A 17,312-nucleotide genomic window follows, 5' to 3' on the forward strand; every position below is an offset into this window, starting at 1 on the left:
TTTTTTTGGTTTTTTTTTTAACTTTAGTAGAGTGGTAAAGGCTTTAGGCAAGGGGTGGAGAAAACAGACAGAAGCTACAGATACAAACAAAATATTTTACTTTGAAAATAGCTCAGTTTAAACCAATAGTTTCTTTGAAAAGATTTCGCACCAGAACAGCAACCAAATAAGCATAAAGGAGAAATAAAATGCGATCAAAACACATCCAAACTGACCTGTCTAACACTGGGCCCTAACTCAGAGGCCTCTGTAGTCACCTCAGCTTTTCCACCAAACCCAGCTTGCCCCTTGTTCAGCCTCGGGTCCTACTTTCCTTCACAGATCTGGGGATTCAGCTGCAAACTGTTTCTTATTGCTTGTGAGTGATCTAGCTCTCCATAGAGTTTCCACTCTCTACCAGTGATTTCTCAGCTCTTTCCAGCCCCAGTTCTTATTCTCTCTCAAACACTGCCAGCAATTCCTTCACTTGGACTCTTCAGTTCTGTACTCTCTTTTTCCAACTTGAACTTCCTGCTCTTGGATTCTTCTTTAACTCTGCTGAAGACAGCCTCCTTATATTCTAACTTCCTATTTTTCAAAATCTTCCAGTCAATATAATTTAGGTTTCCTCCATTTTTAAAAACATAACCAATAAAATCAAACATCCCCTTCCCTCCAGACTTTTAACTGTCAAACTGTTCTCCCTCAAAAATGAAACTATAGAGCAGGATCCACAAACATTTGACCCCTACACAGCTTTCTTAATACAGTGAATAGCAAGCCAAATTACAACATAAAATCTTATTTACAAAGAGAAGAGGTTTAGGCCTCAGCCCTTCACAGCATCCTTTAGCTTTAGGACACACATATTCTCATCCATCTACTCAGTGTAAGTGTGTTGGTTATTTGAAGACCCTTCGTGATTCACAGTTCCACTATGCCAAGGCTTTGGGACAATCACAAGGATTACCTTGGGATATCCTCCCCAGGGCTTCCATATTATTATCATTAGTATTGTTTAAGGAAAGCGCAATAATGTTCTGTTGTGCATCAAGTTCCTGCGGGACATCCGGAAGAAAATACCTTTTCTATCATTATTGTGCACACCCCAGTTCCACCTTCTGCAGTTGTTAGCCAAAACCCTCTAGACATCACTGCTGGGGCTCGATCACTGGTACTTTTATCCAATTTAAAGAAGCCTCACTTAGTGCCGGCTGGTTCACAGACAACCTCTTCTGGCAATGATACACAGCTCCCTAAAACGCCTTCTACTACTCCTTAAGGCTTAGTTAGAGATGATGGTGCATCACCTGGAGAAGACTATGACTTCACACCTGATTCGGATTTGGAATCTGCAAGTACAGACACCTCTCAGTTCCATCTCCAGATCTTCTGCCTACACCATCAATTTCACCTACTGAAGAGCTCAAGGTGTACCATATTCAAGTTAAGAGATGGCAGAAGCCTTGAGCCTGGAATTAAAGATTCTGACTACTGATATAAATGATGTGGAGTCATAGTCCTTCTCCAGATGATGCACAGTCATCTCTAACAATGCCTTGAGTAGTAGTAGAAGGCACTTTACGTTCTCAAACATTGTATGCATTGCATCTCCTCTAGGCCCTTGGGATACAGGTCAATTGGGAGAAATTCCACCTGGAACCAATAAGATGTTTAAAATACATTGGAGCAGTACTAGACACAGAAATGAAAAGGGCATACTTGCCTTTAGATCACTGTCGGCAAATAAAGGAGATAGTCCTGCAGTTTGTGGAAAAACCCATGCAGAGAGCCTGTCACATCCAGAGACCATTGGGCCTTATGGCCTCCTGCAATGCGATTCTGTGCCGTACATGTCTACAGATGCGCAAACTCCAAATATGGTTCCTCTTGGTGTTTCGTCTGAATGTGGACAGTCAACACATGAACCTCATTATTCCGAGCCACGTTCTACGTTCTCTGAAATTGTGGGCATCCATTACAAACCTTCAGGAAGGAGTTTTGAAAATATGGGTCACTACAGATGCTTCCCTGTTAAGAGTGGGGAGCGCATTTCAAGAAACATCAAATTTAAGGATTATGGAACAGTCGACAAAGACATCTACATATCAGCTTTCTGGAATTCCTAGCTGTGTTGCTGGCTCTGAAGGCTTTCCTACCCATACTGAGCGGTCATGTTATGCAAGTGGAGCTCGACAACATCACTGCTATTGCTTACATGAACAGGCAAGGAGGAACTGTCTCCGGGTATCTGTGTGCCCTCAGTCTTCAATTATGGAATTGGTGCATTTGTCACCTGAGTCAGCCAGTGGCACTACACATTGGGAGCATAGACAGTGTCTTAGTAGGTGACCTGAGCAGGTCTCTAGTACATTTACACCAACACGAGTGGAAGATCAACACCAAGTGCACACAGATAGTCTTCACCGCTTGGGGGACATCATTGATCGACCTTTTTGCAACTTATCGAGAAGTATTTGAAGTTGCGCTCCGGGGCAGGGCCTAAATTCTATGGGGAATGCATTTCAAAGAGATTGGAGCATCAGACTCCTATACATGTTTCCACCATACCCACTGCTGGGCTAGGTCTTGGCATGGTTCCTTCAAGGAAAGGTCTCCTGCATTCTTCTAATCCCTTGATGGTCTCACCAACCATGGTTACCACTGCTACTCAGACTGTTGAACCGCAGATACTGGAGGCTAGCCCATTGCCCAGACCTGCTGTCCCAAGACACGGAGAAAGTGTTGCATCCTATTCTAACTACCTTAAAGCTAACTGTGTGACGAGTAAGCTTTCAGACAACGTATTACTTAATGAGAGGGGAAAGGCCACTAGACAAAATTACATGCGTAAGTGAACTCATTTTTGAATATATGCACTAGAACAGGGGTTTGTCCCAGAGGATGCATCCATCAGTCAGGTTCTTTTATACCTAACCACCTTAAAGACCTTGACTAATGTTTCCATTAAGGTGCATCTGGCGGCAATTTCTTCAATGCATCTTGGATGGGATGGCAAGACTGTGTTCTCCCATCCAGATGGTAAGAGGTTTGAATAATTTATACCATCCAGTGCAACAGCCCTTACAACAATGGTGCCTGTCATTAGTTTTGTCATCTTTGAGAAGCCTTTTAACTCTATGGCCACAGCCCCTGTTAAGCAGGTTAGCTTGAAAACAGCCTTTAAGTGGCCATTACCACGGCAAGGAGAATTAGTGAATTGACTGTGTTAAGAATAGAGACCCACCTTATACCAGGTTCTATCTGGACAAAGTCCTGATGCCTATGGATCATGTTTCTTCCTAAGGTGGTCTCTGGTTTCCATCGAAATCAGGACATAGTACTACCAACCCTTTTTTAGAGAACAGTCAACACCACTAGAACAGGCACTCGATGTATTGGATGTCATGAGGTCACTGCTTTCCTATCTGAGATGGACTAAAGATTTTAGGAGCAATAAATGGTTCTTTGTATCATTTAAGGGAAAGGCTAAGGGCCAATGTACATCCAGGCAACGTCATGTATTCGCTGGCTCATTGAGCTCATATTGCTAGCATATAATCAAAAAGTTGATCCACCACATGCTTTAAGAGCACATTCAACTAGAGCATATGCCACTTCTGCTGGTCTGGAATTCAATCAAGTTACATTTGCAAGGTGGCTACTTGGTCTTTAGACTTGGCTTTCATGAGACACTACACTATTGGTCTTTGCTCTGTAGTGGAGGTGAATTTCAGGAGGAGAGGCTTAAAGAGTATTACAGTCGCCTACTTCACCCTCTGCCTGGGACAACTTACTAAACACCCAGGCTTATGAATGGCAATGGATCGCAATCCAGATAAACAGATTGCTTATCTGTTACTGATGATCCAGGAGTGATCTGTTGACATTCATAAGATGCTCCCATTCCTCCCCACTGCAGTAGACTGAAGTGGCAGCAGCAGGGAAACCTGCCTGTCACAGAACCTTTGAGATGATCATCAGGTTAGGCAGTTGTCCAGGAACTGACAAAAAGGTGCCCTCACCACCCAAATAACTGATACTCCAAGCGCATGAGGCGGAACGCAGGTGCCACGCGGAGCTAGAAGAATCCACCCGCAAGGTGCTGCGCAGAACCCAGGCTTATGAATGTCAACAGATCACTCCCAGATCAAGTACAGGTAAATAACTTGTTTTTTACTATGATCTTATAAAGCACTGTAAATTTGTTCTTCATTCTGCTATCCCAAACTTCTTGAGCCCAAAGTTGATCCACTCCTCTCCCATCTAATGGTTTAAAGTGTGCAAACAATTATCTCCTAATGTCATATAAATATTGTAAATTGCATGACTGAAAAGAATAGCAAACATAGATTTGCTAAATGCGCTGAGTGACTGCAATATGGCTAATTTAAGAATATTTTACTTTGATGTGTGTTGTGCTATTCAAAAGCTGTGTTAAAGGATCTAATGTGCATCCAGGTCAGGCACTTGTGTCACTGCACCTTCATTTTGTACCATCCCAGAACTAAGCACTCTCTATACATATACACTTTCTCATTTCCAGATTAAGGGCTTATGTTTTGAGTCGTTTTCTTGTATCCATTCACACCTCAGTCTATTTATAGTGTTTTGGAAGAAGGTGCTGGGGATGTGAGAGAATAGAATAAGTTCAGGTTGTACAATATTACCTGAAACAATTGATCTGATTTGGTGTTATGATTAAAAGTAAGAAACCTTTGGAGACTGTACAGTGTGTTCCTTGTTTCCATTTAAAAAGGAAGGATTAAGGCCTGGAGACACAACCAGCACTTTCTGTGGCACTCCCAACTATATTGCTCCTGAGATCTTACGTGGAGAAGACTATGGTAAATATTGTCTCTATTTTACAAGACATGATCAGTTAATTTTCAAATAATTTGGACCTGGGCCTTCTGTTTCTTGTCTTCATCATATCACTCACTACTTTATATAAGCCCAGTAGCTCTTTAATGCCTGCCCCTGATTTGGACCCCAATAATAGACTACTTTTATTCCTGTAAGCCTTAAGTCTGTCCACCCTGGTCTAAATTAGTCCATGATTAGTTCTGTAGGACAATCCTCTCTTGTATTTTAATATTAGTGGATTATCAATACAGGGGAACCCCCATGGGGGTTCCTTTCTCCGGTACTATCCCAGATAACAGAACTGCAGATACAGAATCATTAAGGAAATGCGACTTAGGGTTAGATTTCTTGAGGCTCTGCAAAGTGGGGGGGAAAGGTGACAAAGGGCCCTAGAAACTTGGGGAAAATTGCCCTGCCATGTTCCACATGGTCTCCAGGTGTTCAGCAATGCCCTCGAAAAGTCCCAAATCCAGGTTTTTTCAGCAAAAAATCTCAGGGTTATTTTTTTTTGGTAAACGAACCACAAAATGGCAACTGGAAATGACCTCAGAAGTCATTTCCAGCCACCCCAAACCTGCAGATATGCATAATTAACCCTTTTTTGCTAGGTTTTTTTTCCTGTATATGCCAAGTCGAGTGTCACAGATTACCTCCACAGATACACAAAACCGCAGATGTTGGATCCACAAATGTTGAGGTTCTCCTGTATTGTAATGCATCAGAGAGATGTCTTCTAAAGCATTGCAACTGTCTTCCTATAGAAAGAAAATTACTGTACCCAAAGCAGAATGAGAAGGGAAGATCTGTCATTTTGGTTTAAATTTTATAAATAGCAAACAGCTTTTCTATTCCACCTTATTTTACCCTAGGTCTGAAATCCTACTGTACTCTATTTTTATATTCTAGCATAGAACTGAATAAAAATAAATTAGTGATCACCAATTCTGTTTAGTTTTTAATCTGTTTATCTGATGACAAAGGCCTTCATACAACCAGGACTGCCAAGGAAGGTGGAAGTGCTGAATTCTCCATATGTGTAAACAGAGACTCGTGGATAACATAAGATGTAGGGTCCATTTCTCACCTACAGCTGCTGAAGTGATAAATAGATAGATACTTTATTTATGGCCAATGGCCAAAATCTGTTTCTTGACTGTGCCACTCCAAGTGGCAGGTAGTTTTCTGTGCAAGCCTAGGGGAGGGCAGTTCTAGCCTTGCGTACTTTTGGTGGTGTTTAGGGTTGTGTGTGTGTGTGGTTTTTGTGTTTGTTTTTTTAATGAAGGAGCATTCATTCAGTCATTTAAGCCTGCACCTGCAGTCTGAAGTGGTATAGTCAAGAAACACATTTATCAATTCAACTGCTGTTTGAGAAAACTAGACCATAGTGATCTTGAAGATGTACTGAAACAGCCTGGAATTTCTTAAGCATGTAGATTACCTCTGAATCCTGTATTACATAATTTAGCCTATAAGCGCTGTTCATCTTTCCACAGCATCTATTAAATTGTACTATGCCTTTAAAGCCTCTGTCAAACATAAATACTGATTATTCCAAACCCTTTACACAATGTTCTTTTAAATCATAGGATTTAGTGTGGATTGGTGGGCTTTAGGTGTACTGATGTTTGAAATGATGGCAGGCAGATCACCATTTGATATTGTTGGAAGCTCTGATAACCCTGATCAAAACACAGAAGATTACCTTTTTCAAGGTGAGTATGGGTGAACCTCTTACTTTGGACCTTGTTCAACCAATACAGCCTATCATTGACGGGTGCGTGCATTCAGTGAGGAAGTGTCGGTTGACAGAAATTAAATGGTAAGTTCCTTAAGAAACTTGCCTCCTGACACATACCTGATTCCCACCTTGATTCATATTTATTAAATACTCAGTACAAAATTAGTTTCAGCACAATCCTATATTTGACCAATTTGGAGCAGGACTGACAGAAAGTAGATGTGAATGACTTGTAGTGAGCTGGCAAGGAATTCTGTTTCGATTGCTTTAATATTGATTCATCCAGATACTTTCAGTTTTAGATGAGAAGATGCTTTTGATTTTTCACTGGAAATTTCAAGTTAAGGTGCCCTCCTTAACATTTATTTATTTATTTAACATTTTTTGTTATGTTTTTACCTTCCATGCCATATAAGCTGTGAAGATTTGGTACAGTCTCGTATATGATGCTGCTTTAGAAAAGAGGCTCCATGCACCCATGCTTGTATACACAAGTAGACTTTACCCTTCTAAGTACACCATATACCCCTACTTGACACACAACCCAACTCCTGAAGAAGCCATCCATTCTTACTCATGAGTGGACCTTGCATCCTTATGAGTAGAGCTGACACTTATAGGTAATGTTGAGCACTGAATCTTGCAAGGCTGACTGACCACTCAGGAATAGGGTTAATCCTTACAGTAAAACCCCACCTTTGCTCAAGTAGACTATGGCCTTGTGAGTAGTAAATGTTGCATCCTTTCTTGAGTAGACCTACCACAAGTAAAGGTGAGGAAAGCCTTCAGAGCCAGGAACACAGCTAGGAATTCCAGAAAGCTGATATGCAGATGTCTTTGTCAACTGTTCCGTAACCCTTAAATTTGATGTTTCTTGGAGTGAGTTTCTATACCGCCCAAAACTTGTGTCTCTGGGCACTTTACAATTAAGATCATTTAAAGCATTGAAAAAGGATGTGATGTTTGCCCACAAATAAAGTTGAAGAGTTACCCATGAGTAAGGTGGACGGTCTACTGACAAGTAAAAATGGAAGGCCTAATCAAATTAAGGTTGGAGGTCTACTCACTAGAGGATACAAAGTTCTTATAAGGACATAGGGGCTAGTCAGAAGTAATGGTGACATCTACTCATAAATAAAGGTTCCAAGCCCTGCTTTAGTATATAGTAGTTGGGGAAAGAACTGTGCCTTGCAGAGATGCTTCAGAGAGAAAACAATCGGCTGTATCTATAGGAAGTTGTTGTGGCAGGATTAAGGACCTCTTGAATTTCTGATTGGACATGTACTATACTGGTGACATTTTGGGAAGGTATTGTGCCTTGTTGAGATGCATTGGGCAGAAATTCATCAGGGCATCTCTAGCAAATCATTGGGGAAACTGTGTACCTGCTGAGTGGCTGCATCCCTTCCAAACCCAATCTCAAGCTGAAAGACCAAGGTAGAGTGTGGGTGTGTAGAGCCTTATTTCTAAAGTAGTATAATATACTATTGTGCCAAGTCTTGACAGCTTTATTTGGTATGGAGCTTAAGAGGGGCACCTTAACTTGCCAGTTCCAAAACAAGTGAAAATTAAAAGCTTAACTCTCCTTTTAAACTGAAGTTTTTTGGATGGATGAATGTGCAGGCTTTTTAAAAAGGAAAATGTGATCAGGCATGTGGGAAATGGAAATTTAACAGTGGCTCTTATCTCTGCTGGCTAAGTGGCACCTCCGTATTGATATGAAGTTTATCTCTGATGTAGAAAGTTCATGTTCAAAGGCACTTTGCTGCCTTGTGTTTTACCAAATTTGGAGCGGTGGTGTCACCTAGTTGATGTCTCCATATAGTTGGGCAGATCTAACAGTTCTGACTTAATTACCAATAGAATGCTCGAGGCTTATCATGGTCAAATGTTGAAATAACTTAATTTAACTATACTGGCACTACTGTGCCAGTATAATGAGGAACAACATCATTTACAATTTTTTTTAAAAGACTGCTGAAGCAAATCTGGGGGCAGGGCGGATGGGGAACCAGAAGTGGATTTTGGTGTGAAGGGGCTTGTGAGTTCAGTTCCGGTACTGAAAACAAATTCCTGGGCATAGCACATGCTCAAATAACATGTGACATAATTCTACATGTATGCCTACCTTTCCATCAAGCTCCCATTTTGTACCTAGCTCTAATGGTTGGACCTTGGCAGGGGCGTAGCTATAAAGACAGGTGGTACAGCTGCATATGGACCACCGATGCTCGGAGGCCACCTGCTGTGCCCTTCTGCACCCTCTCTGACGGCTGCTTTTACCACCACCTTGCAGTGATGACATTAGACCACATTATAGCCCAGCAAAGAGAGGCAGGCTGGCGGTGGGTGGGTGGCTAGGCAGGCACTGTCACCTCTGATCCCGTTCCAGGAACATCCTCAGTGTTACTATGCCACTGGACTTTGGGGTTAGAAAGACATTTTAAAAAACAAAATAGATCCTGTGAGCCTGAAGTCTACCCACCCCTGCTGTAGCATTACCTTGAGGTACCTGAGCTTGCTTTTTGTCTTGAGGGTTTCTTCTTTCTTTTTAATGTTGATTTGCAAATTTAGATGTTTAAAAAGTAAATAAATTTACAGTTGGCTTGATCTACCCAAGTACATATTTGCATAAATTATAATTTATTTGAAATACAAAAGATATGCCAATAACATACCAAAAAGCATATTTCATAGGAGCTTTCAGGCATCAGGTTTCATGGATAAAAGGCTCCCACTTGGCATGAACAGTCTCTGGTTTTAATAAAAAATTTAGACCAATGTGATAAGTAGGTTTTTTTGTTGTATCCCAATCCCGGGCTTGTTTTTAGAAAGCTAAAATATAATTCTAAAATATAAAATTTAATTTCCCCCCTAGTTATTTTGGAGAAGCAAATTCGTATCCCACGATCTCTTTCCGTGAAGGCAGCAAGTGTTCTAAAAAGCTTTCTTAACAAGGTAAGACTGCATACCATGTTTCATTTGAAATCTGTTTGGGTTAGATTTGCATCTTGCAGGTAGGAAATTGAGATGAAGTACATGGTGCAGCAGCTTTGCTGAAGCTAAACAGGTTTGGGTGTGATCATTGCCTGGATGGGAAACTCATAGGAACATAGGAAGCTGCCATATACTGAGTCAACCCATAGGTCCATCTTGGAACCTAGATGCATTTCCCACTCTAATCCTCTAAGGGGTTTTCTCTTAGAGGATTAGAGTGGGAAATGCATCTAGGTTCCAAGATGGACCTATGGGTTGACTCAGTATATGGCAGCTTCCTATGTTCCTATGAGTTTCCCACTCCATCCTCTAAGGGGTTCATCTTACAGGCTCCTTGGAAGCCTTTCTTCCACTGTGAGTTCCATCATGGAAGTAAGGAGAGATACAGGTGAAACTCGGAAAATTAGAGTATCGTGCAAAAGTCCATTAATTTCAGTAATGCAAATTAAAAGGTGAAACTGATATATGAGACAGACGCATTACATGCAAAGCGAGATAAGTCAAGCCTTAATTTGTTATAATTGTGATGATCATTGCGTACAGCTCATGAAAACCCCAAATCTGAAAAGTATACAGTGTACTGTGCTTGATTGGCCAGCAAACTCACCTGACCTGACCCCATAGAGAATCTATGGGGCATTGCCAAGAGAAGGATGAGAGACATGAGACCAAACAATGCAGAAGAGCTGAAGGCTGCTAATGAAGCATCCTGGTCTTCCATAACACCTCATCAGTGCCACAGGCTGATAGCATCCATGCCACGCCGCATTGAGGCAGTAATTGCTGCAAAAGGGGCCCAAACCAAGTACTGAATACATATGCATGCTTATACTTTTCAGAGGTCCGATATTGTTCTATTCTACAATCCTTGTCTTCTTGGTTCCATGTAATATTCTAATTTTCTGAGATTGTGGATTTGGGGTTTTCATGAGCTGTACGCCATGATCATCACAATTATAACAAATTAAGGCTTGACTTATCTCGCTTTGCATGTAATGCGTCTGTCTCATATATCAGTTTCACCTTTTAATTTGCATTACTGAAATTAATGGACTTTTGCACGATAGTCTAATTTTCCGAGTTTCACCTGTATTAAGGAAATAAACTGTGTTCAATAGTGTTGAACAAAATTCAGAATCAAAGGTACAAATAGCATACAACCTTAGCATACAGTAATATCTGGCCTCATTACAATAGTATTACTTGGTAATGCTTCACTCAGCAACCTAATGCTTAATTCTTAACTCCCAGGATCCAAAAGAACGCTTAGGATGCCATCCTCAGACAGGGTTTGCGGACATTCAGGGACATCCATTTTTTCGTAATGTTGATTGGGATATGGTAAGTATACGTTATAAATATTTCTGGTAAGAGAATTGCAATGTATTTCCGACACCTTGTCTTGGTGAAATGCCTTCTGCCACTGAAAGTGAAGATCTGTATTTTGAAATACTTTCAGTGCAGTGTGTGTGTGTGTGCGTGCTGCAGTACCATGTTCATCCCAGTGCTTCATGAGAGCACAAAAAATCTATGCCATTGGTCAACATGCATTCTGAAGTTTTGCAGAAGAGTGCTGAATAGTGATCTGTGTTCACTGTTGTAAAGCAGACAGATGACAATAATTTGCTGAAAGCCCTGTAGCCTACATTCAGTCTTGGCAAAAGAAATGTGAATTAACTTTACTTTAGCAATATTGTGTCCAGTTCCTACACTATTCTTTCTAAAAGATTACTCTCTAATGCTGGTCGAACTTATTCCTAGATGGAACAAAAACAGGTGGTTCCTCCATTTAAACCAAACATATCTGGAGAATTTGGTCTGGACAATTTCGATTCCCAGTTCACTAATGAGCCTGTTCAACTCACTCCCGATGATGAGTAAGTAAATGAGCTTTTCAGTGTGGTAAATCAGAAAGGAAACCAAATCAGATGAAATGTTCTTCTATGATCTTACAGGTCTAGTATTGACAGAGGCCTGTAGACTAGAGGGTTTTGGTAACTAAATGGAAGCTTCATGTCCAGAGATAGTATACCTCAAAATTCCAGTTGCTAGGGGCAATTAGGGGAGGGCTGTTACCATCATGCCATGCCTAAGGGCTTCCCAGAAACATCTGGTTGACAACTGTTAGAAATGGGAAGCTGGACTTCATGGCCGCTTGATCTGTTCTAGCAGGACTCTTCTTATGAGAGCAACAATTACTGCTTTGCTGTGGAGAACAGGAGGTAGCTGGGAGAGTGAGCAACAAAGCTAGTTTCTCAGATAAGATATTTATTGCTTGAACTATAGTTTGATGGAGGGAAGGGCCTAACAGAATTTTAAACACCTTTACAAAACTTGAAGAAGATGGCAGATTATTCCACATAAAACAGATATCCTTGGAGCATGTTATATTACTTCCCCATATTCTCTCAATACAAATTGTATTTGTGTTTTGATGATGTTGAAACTATTTTTTAGTGATATTGTGAAGAAGATTGACCAGTCTGAGTTTGAAGGCTTCGAATATATCAATCCTCTTCTGATGTCTGCTGAAGAATGTGTCTGATTGCCCACTTGTGAACAGTGCCATTTGTTCCTGATCTGTGTTTCTGCATGGATGAAGGGTGTGCTGTTGGGATACAATTGATAAAATGCATTTACTTCTGTCATCTGCCATCTAATATGAACTATTGAATAACTTTTCTATAAGCGGAATGCTGTTGTTGGACTACAAGGAAATCCAAAACACTACAACAGATTTTGCCAAAGTTTAACTCTAATGCTGAGACAACCTTTTGCCGTATAGGTTGCATAATGTGAAGTAGTGGATATTGTTCGCAACTCTGCATAAAATGTAGTGCAGTACTATGTTCAAAGAAGTCCTGTTAAAGAGCACCTGTTACATTACGGCTCATAATGAAGCAAGAACTGGAAGTTATATGTTCACCTTTAAGACTGAAAGCCGAGTCTAGTGATTTGGAGAGGATTGTAGCATCATGCATATCCTCTTCCCTCTACCTGTAGTCAGCTTTGCATGTAATCATTGGCAACCCAGATTAAAATGAGCACAGGTATATTCCCAAATTCACTTTGAGAACCCTAAGTTTAGAAGTGTACCTAAGTTGCAGATTAAACGTATGACACTGAAACCAGACAGAAGGGGAATTCATGCATAATTCACATAATTCCTAAACTGGGCTCAACATTAACTGTTACCCAAGTTTATCTTCCATGTTAGGATTTCTAGAACTACAATCCTATGCACGCACATTTAGGAGTAAGCACCATTTAACTCAATAGGACCTGATTCCAAGTCAACATGCATAAGATTGCGCTGATTCTTGCAACTTGTGATTCTTTCTCTTTAAAAAATTTATACATCTCAGCCTTGATGAAATTGGTACAGCATTTACTTTAACCATGGGTAGAGCCAAGGACAGTAGGTACTTTCTGGGCAATGGAGATCATGGTTCTCTTGAACAGATTTTCTTAAGCACCATGTAAATAGGCTTGAGTACATGCTTTTCATTGTTAACTAAGATCCTTTGGTACACATCCATCGCTGTGTAAATGAGTGCCTTCCTGAGCCTGGCCTTTCAGAAAGGGCTAATGAGATGTGTTCATTAAAATGAAAATAACCCAGTGGTTGGAAATGTTAAGCAAACAATAGTACTTGGCACAAATAGGCAGCTGATGTTCACAGAATAAAACCTCATGCCATTTTTCTGCATAATCTTGTTGAGGTAGGCCAGCAGTTATTTTCACGATAGATTCAAACAGCTAGTAGTCTTGTCTTGTGGTTATAAAGTTTGAAAATAATTCTAGTATACCAATGTGAAACTAACACTTGAGATCTTCTCATGATGTTTGCCAAGATGTCCTTAATGGAGCCACATTCATTAAGACAGTGCAAAAATAAATGTAAAGTTCAAACCAACTCGGTGACTGTGAAAATGCAAGTTCTAAAGGTGACTAATATAACATACAAAGTACAATTTGTGTGCTGCATTATAAAATTCAAGGAGCTGGCTAACTAGATGTGCCAGCTTTGTATACTGCTTGATTTTAAAATGCTGATGAAAAGAAGGGATTTTGTTTGTTTTAAATGTTTGATGCAAAACTGCTTAATATAGTTTGGGTGGGCTTAACTGAATAATCCCAGACCAAGCATATCATAGTTAGCCTTCTATGATAACTAAATGGCAGGGGGAGAGTTAAGTCCACTTAAAATCTATGGTACATTTGTGCATAAAGACTACAAAATTACCTGTTTAAATAGTACAAGTTACCTTCATTGTACTTTTAAAATGCTAATATGTTGAAGCGGTGGAGTTGATCCAACTTGGTACTTGCCCTTACTACTTGAGTTTGCTCCTGTCAGTTGCAGGGTACACTTAAAAATACCAACTATGCTATGTTTTAGATCTGACTAGTCATCTTTGGGTTTAAATCCTTCCTGCCCCCAGCACCCTTCTTAGATGTGTGTATGTGCTATTATTTACCCTCTCACTTTTCAAAGTCCCTTTCTAAAGTGTCTGAAATTGGTCTACTAACAGTGGCTTCACTTCATAAGCTGCACGGTACAACATGGCTTTACAACAGAGGTACGTTTTCTGACTCCTACAACTGTAGAGAGTAAAATTCTCACATCCAAGATTTTTCTGATTCCAAGCACAATAGCAATGGACTTCGGATGTTACAATGTGCTTTCCCCCCTCTTGTGTATCTGTGTGTAATACACATTCTGTGTTGTAGTGTCACCTCTTGCAGAGATTTGAGTGATATGTTGAAATGAATTTTTTAAATGTGTTTCAAGGAAGTGCCATGGTATTAAATTGTTAATATTTTTTAATATTATGTCAAATGTTTAGATACTGTCTTAAAATATTGAACAGGGAATTCAGTCACGGACAGATAATGCAGCATGATATTTGGGGAATTATCTTATTTTAATATAAAAATTGAACTGGTGAGTTCTTCATCTTGTATTGTGCGTGGTTTTCTTCATATTACAGTCTTGAATATTGTGTAATCTCTTATGTTTCTGCACATTTTTTTTACTTTCTATTTTAAGTTTCACAATAAAATTCAGCAGGGCTTTTTGTTTAACTCCTGTGTTGCTTTTTTGGTATTCTTTGCAAGTATTCTCTTTGATTAGTGAACACAAAATTCAATCTTCTCTGAGTACAAACTCAAAAATCCTGATACACTGTGGGAGTCTATAAATCTGCAATCTATTGTACAGGGCAAGCATGATTTAAGACTTGCAAATGCTAAGTAGCTGAGAGGTTTGTTTGTTGGGGGAAATTATTTGAAACAAAATGAAATCTAAAGGAATACTTGCACCATAATTTTTGGATTGCTTTCAGAGTGCCTGAGGGTTGCAAACACAACACCAGTGCTTGTTCCTGTCTGTCAACACTCCCAATACATGGAATTGCTCTGGAGAAAGGATATGGGTTCAGACACATCACTTAGAGTACAAAGTTGTGCCTTGGTTTTTTCCAAGGAACATTTTCCATTTAGTACTGTATTAGGAATGTCGGAAGGCACAGTTGCTGCACTTTGGACTAAATATTGAGTATCTGTAGCATAAGAGACTACAGATACTTTATCTCCCACCATACCGTTGGCAGGGATGTATAATAGCTTTTAAAAAGCCAAATATTTTCCCTTGCAGCAGTGAAGGTTATCTAAGACCGGGTAACTTCTTTCACTTCATTTTGAGGCAAGGCTATTCAAATGACTTCATGCTTTGGAGCAACAACCTTCCCAGATCTCCAGTTCTGTGAACTTTTTTCATTGTGCTAGCAGCCAGATTCAAAATCTGTTTACCTGGCAGTATAACCCTGATGCGAGAAGCTTCTGCTGCATTATTTGCTGTATGGCTCATGGAGGAGAGCCAGAACCAGCCACAGAAAGGAGGAGAACTCCCAGGCTAATAATGGCAAGAGGACATCTGTGGCTAGGAGCATCCTTTTTGTTGCCATTGGGGCCCACTCTCCAGGACAGAGAAGAAAAACAAATCTGGCTGCAAAAAGAAAGCATTCCTGGGCTAACTTTTGGCAAAGAAGTGCAAGCATCCAAGGCAAGGTACATCCTCTCCTTGATTGCCAGCAGGGTCTGTTCATCTGAAGCATCTATTTGGGATGTCAAAACTCTGCCAAGAGGAGTGGCCATTGTAGGGCAGTACTAACTTGCGTAGCACTGAGGCATGAAATGGCATATGGAGCAAACCTTGGGGGAACTAGAAGTCTCTTCCCATCAACCAGGCTTGCTGTTCTCTACCCTTCCTCCACTCCGTTACTTTTGGCTTGCTACTTGGAAGCCTCAGCCCAGGCAGACTTCTATGGTCACCGGGAAAGAATGGATCTTGCACTGGGTTTGCCAGGCAGTAACAGTGTAGCTAAATGGCCAAAATGAGCCGAATTGTTCACTTTGGCTTAAAAGCATGACATTCAGCAGAAGTGGCAGATATGTAAGGTTTTTAAATAGTAACGGGGCAACCCAAAAATTCAAAATGGTGGCAAAAAAAATCAACTTGGCATCATGATATTAAAAAGCATTCCAATTATTCAAATAGATACAGACCTGAGATTTGACAAAAATGTCAGATCCTTATGGTTTTAGAAAGCAATGTGAGCCACCCCAAAAACCCAATATGATGGCTCAAAATGAATATGGTGTTGTGATGGACAATGAAATTTTTAAACAAACATCTGACTCATTCAATGTCACACCTGAAATTTGGCAGAAATACAGTCAAAGTTTTGTTCTCAGAAAGTAAGCATTCTCCTTGAGTCTGCCTTGACACTCCAGTCAACATTTAAATTGCAATAGAGGACTATCCCTGTGGCAAAACATATTTCAAGCAGCCTTCATGTAACTGGGCTTTCATCTTGCTTTGTAACATTCTGATGTACACTCTGTCAATGCTCTGGAGCGATTTCCCCCCAACACTAGTAATCAAATTCAGATTTAGATGACTTGCATTTAATGCAGGTGGGTGACCTTATATTATGGACTTTGCAACATGGTGTAAGAAGAAAATGGTGAAGTCTAGAATTTCACTTCTGGTACTGGATACTTTTGCTGGAACTGACCATCTTCTCACCCTTATTTGGTCATTTAGAGAAGCAAACTTTGTACTGTACATTGAAGCTTTGTCTAATACCCTTCTCTTTTTTTGCTAAAAGCTCTGCTTTTTCCTGTTGGCTCCCCATCAATTTAAGAGACATATCATTGGAAAACCTAGCTGAGCAATTTCACAAAGGCAACTTTGTAGTTCACAAATTGGTCAAGTGCACGAGCAGGCAAATAAAGTTATTAAGGGTGATCGAGGAACATTTGAGATAACTGATAACCCATCAGCACTGAACTGAGATGCGCACAAAACATTTCAGACACATCGCCGGGGGGTGTGTGACAGCGGCAAGTGGTAGCTTAAGCAGGAGGAAGGCAGGTCTTATCTGCCCCTCTGTTGCTCCTCCATCACCCCCGTCACCACACCACAGCATTGTTGGTATTAAAAGCTCTGTGGTACTGCCATCAGCCTGCATGTGATGTCAGCATGCGAATGCATGGATGCCAATTGTGTGGTCAGTTAACACCATGCTGACCACGCAAATGGCGTCTACACATTCGCAGACACCATTGCATGCCGATGCCAGCCAGCCAGTGAATAAATATGAAACTGCTTCTGGTGGCAAAGATGTAAGGAAAAGTGGCAACGTGGATGATGTCAACAAGTATT

At 40.5% G+C, this 17,312-nt stretch overlaps 1 protein-coding gene across 1 annotated transcript in view; it reads left to right on the forward strand.

Annotated features, from left to right (window-relative positions):
- PRKCI (protein kinase C iota) overlaps positions 1-14,668 on the forward strand; it is a 60,956-nt gene extending 46,288 nt beyond the window's left edge. The window contains exons 13-18 of the mRNA XM_053311279.1: positions 4,739-4,826; positions 6,432-6,557; positions 9,462-9,541; positions 10,832-10,921; positions 11,342-11,457; positions 12,038-14,668. Of these exons, the coding sequence (XP_053167254.1) occupies positions 4,739-4,826; positions 6,432-6,557; positions 9,462-9,541; positions 10,832-10,921; positions 11,342-11,457; positions 12,038-12,125 (588 nt within the window). The 3' untranslated portion in view covers positions 12,126-14,668. The remainder of the gene's footprint in view (positions 1-4,738; positions 4,827-6,431; positions 6,558-9,461; positions 9,542-10,831; positions 10,922-11,341; positions 11,458-12,037) is intronic.
- The last annotated feature ends 2,644 nt before the right edge of the window (positions 14,669-17,312 follow it).

The sequence above is a fragment of the Hemicordylus capensis genome, chromosome 3 (assembly GCF_027244095.1).
Source record: "Hemicordylus capensis ecotype Gifberg chromosome 3, rHemCap1.1.pri, whole genome shotgun sequence".
Taxonomy (NCBI): Eukaryota; Metazoa; Chordata; class Lepidosauria; order Squamata; family Cordylidae; genus Hemicordylus; species Hemicordylus capensis.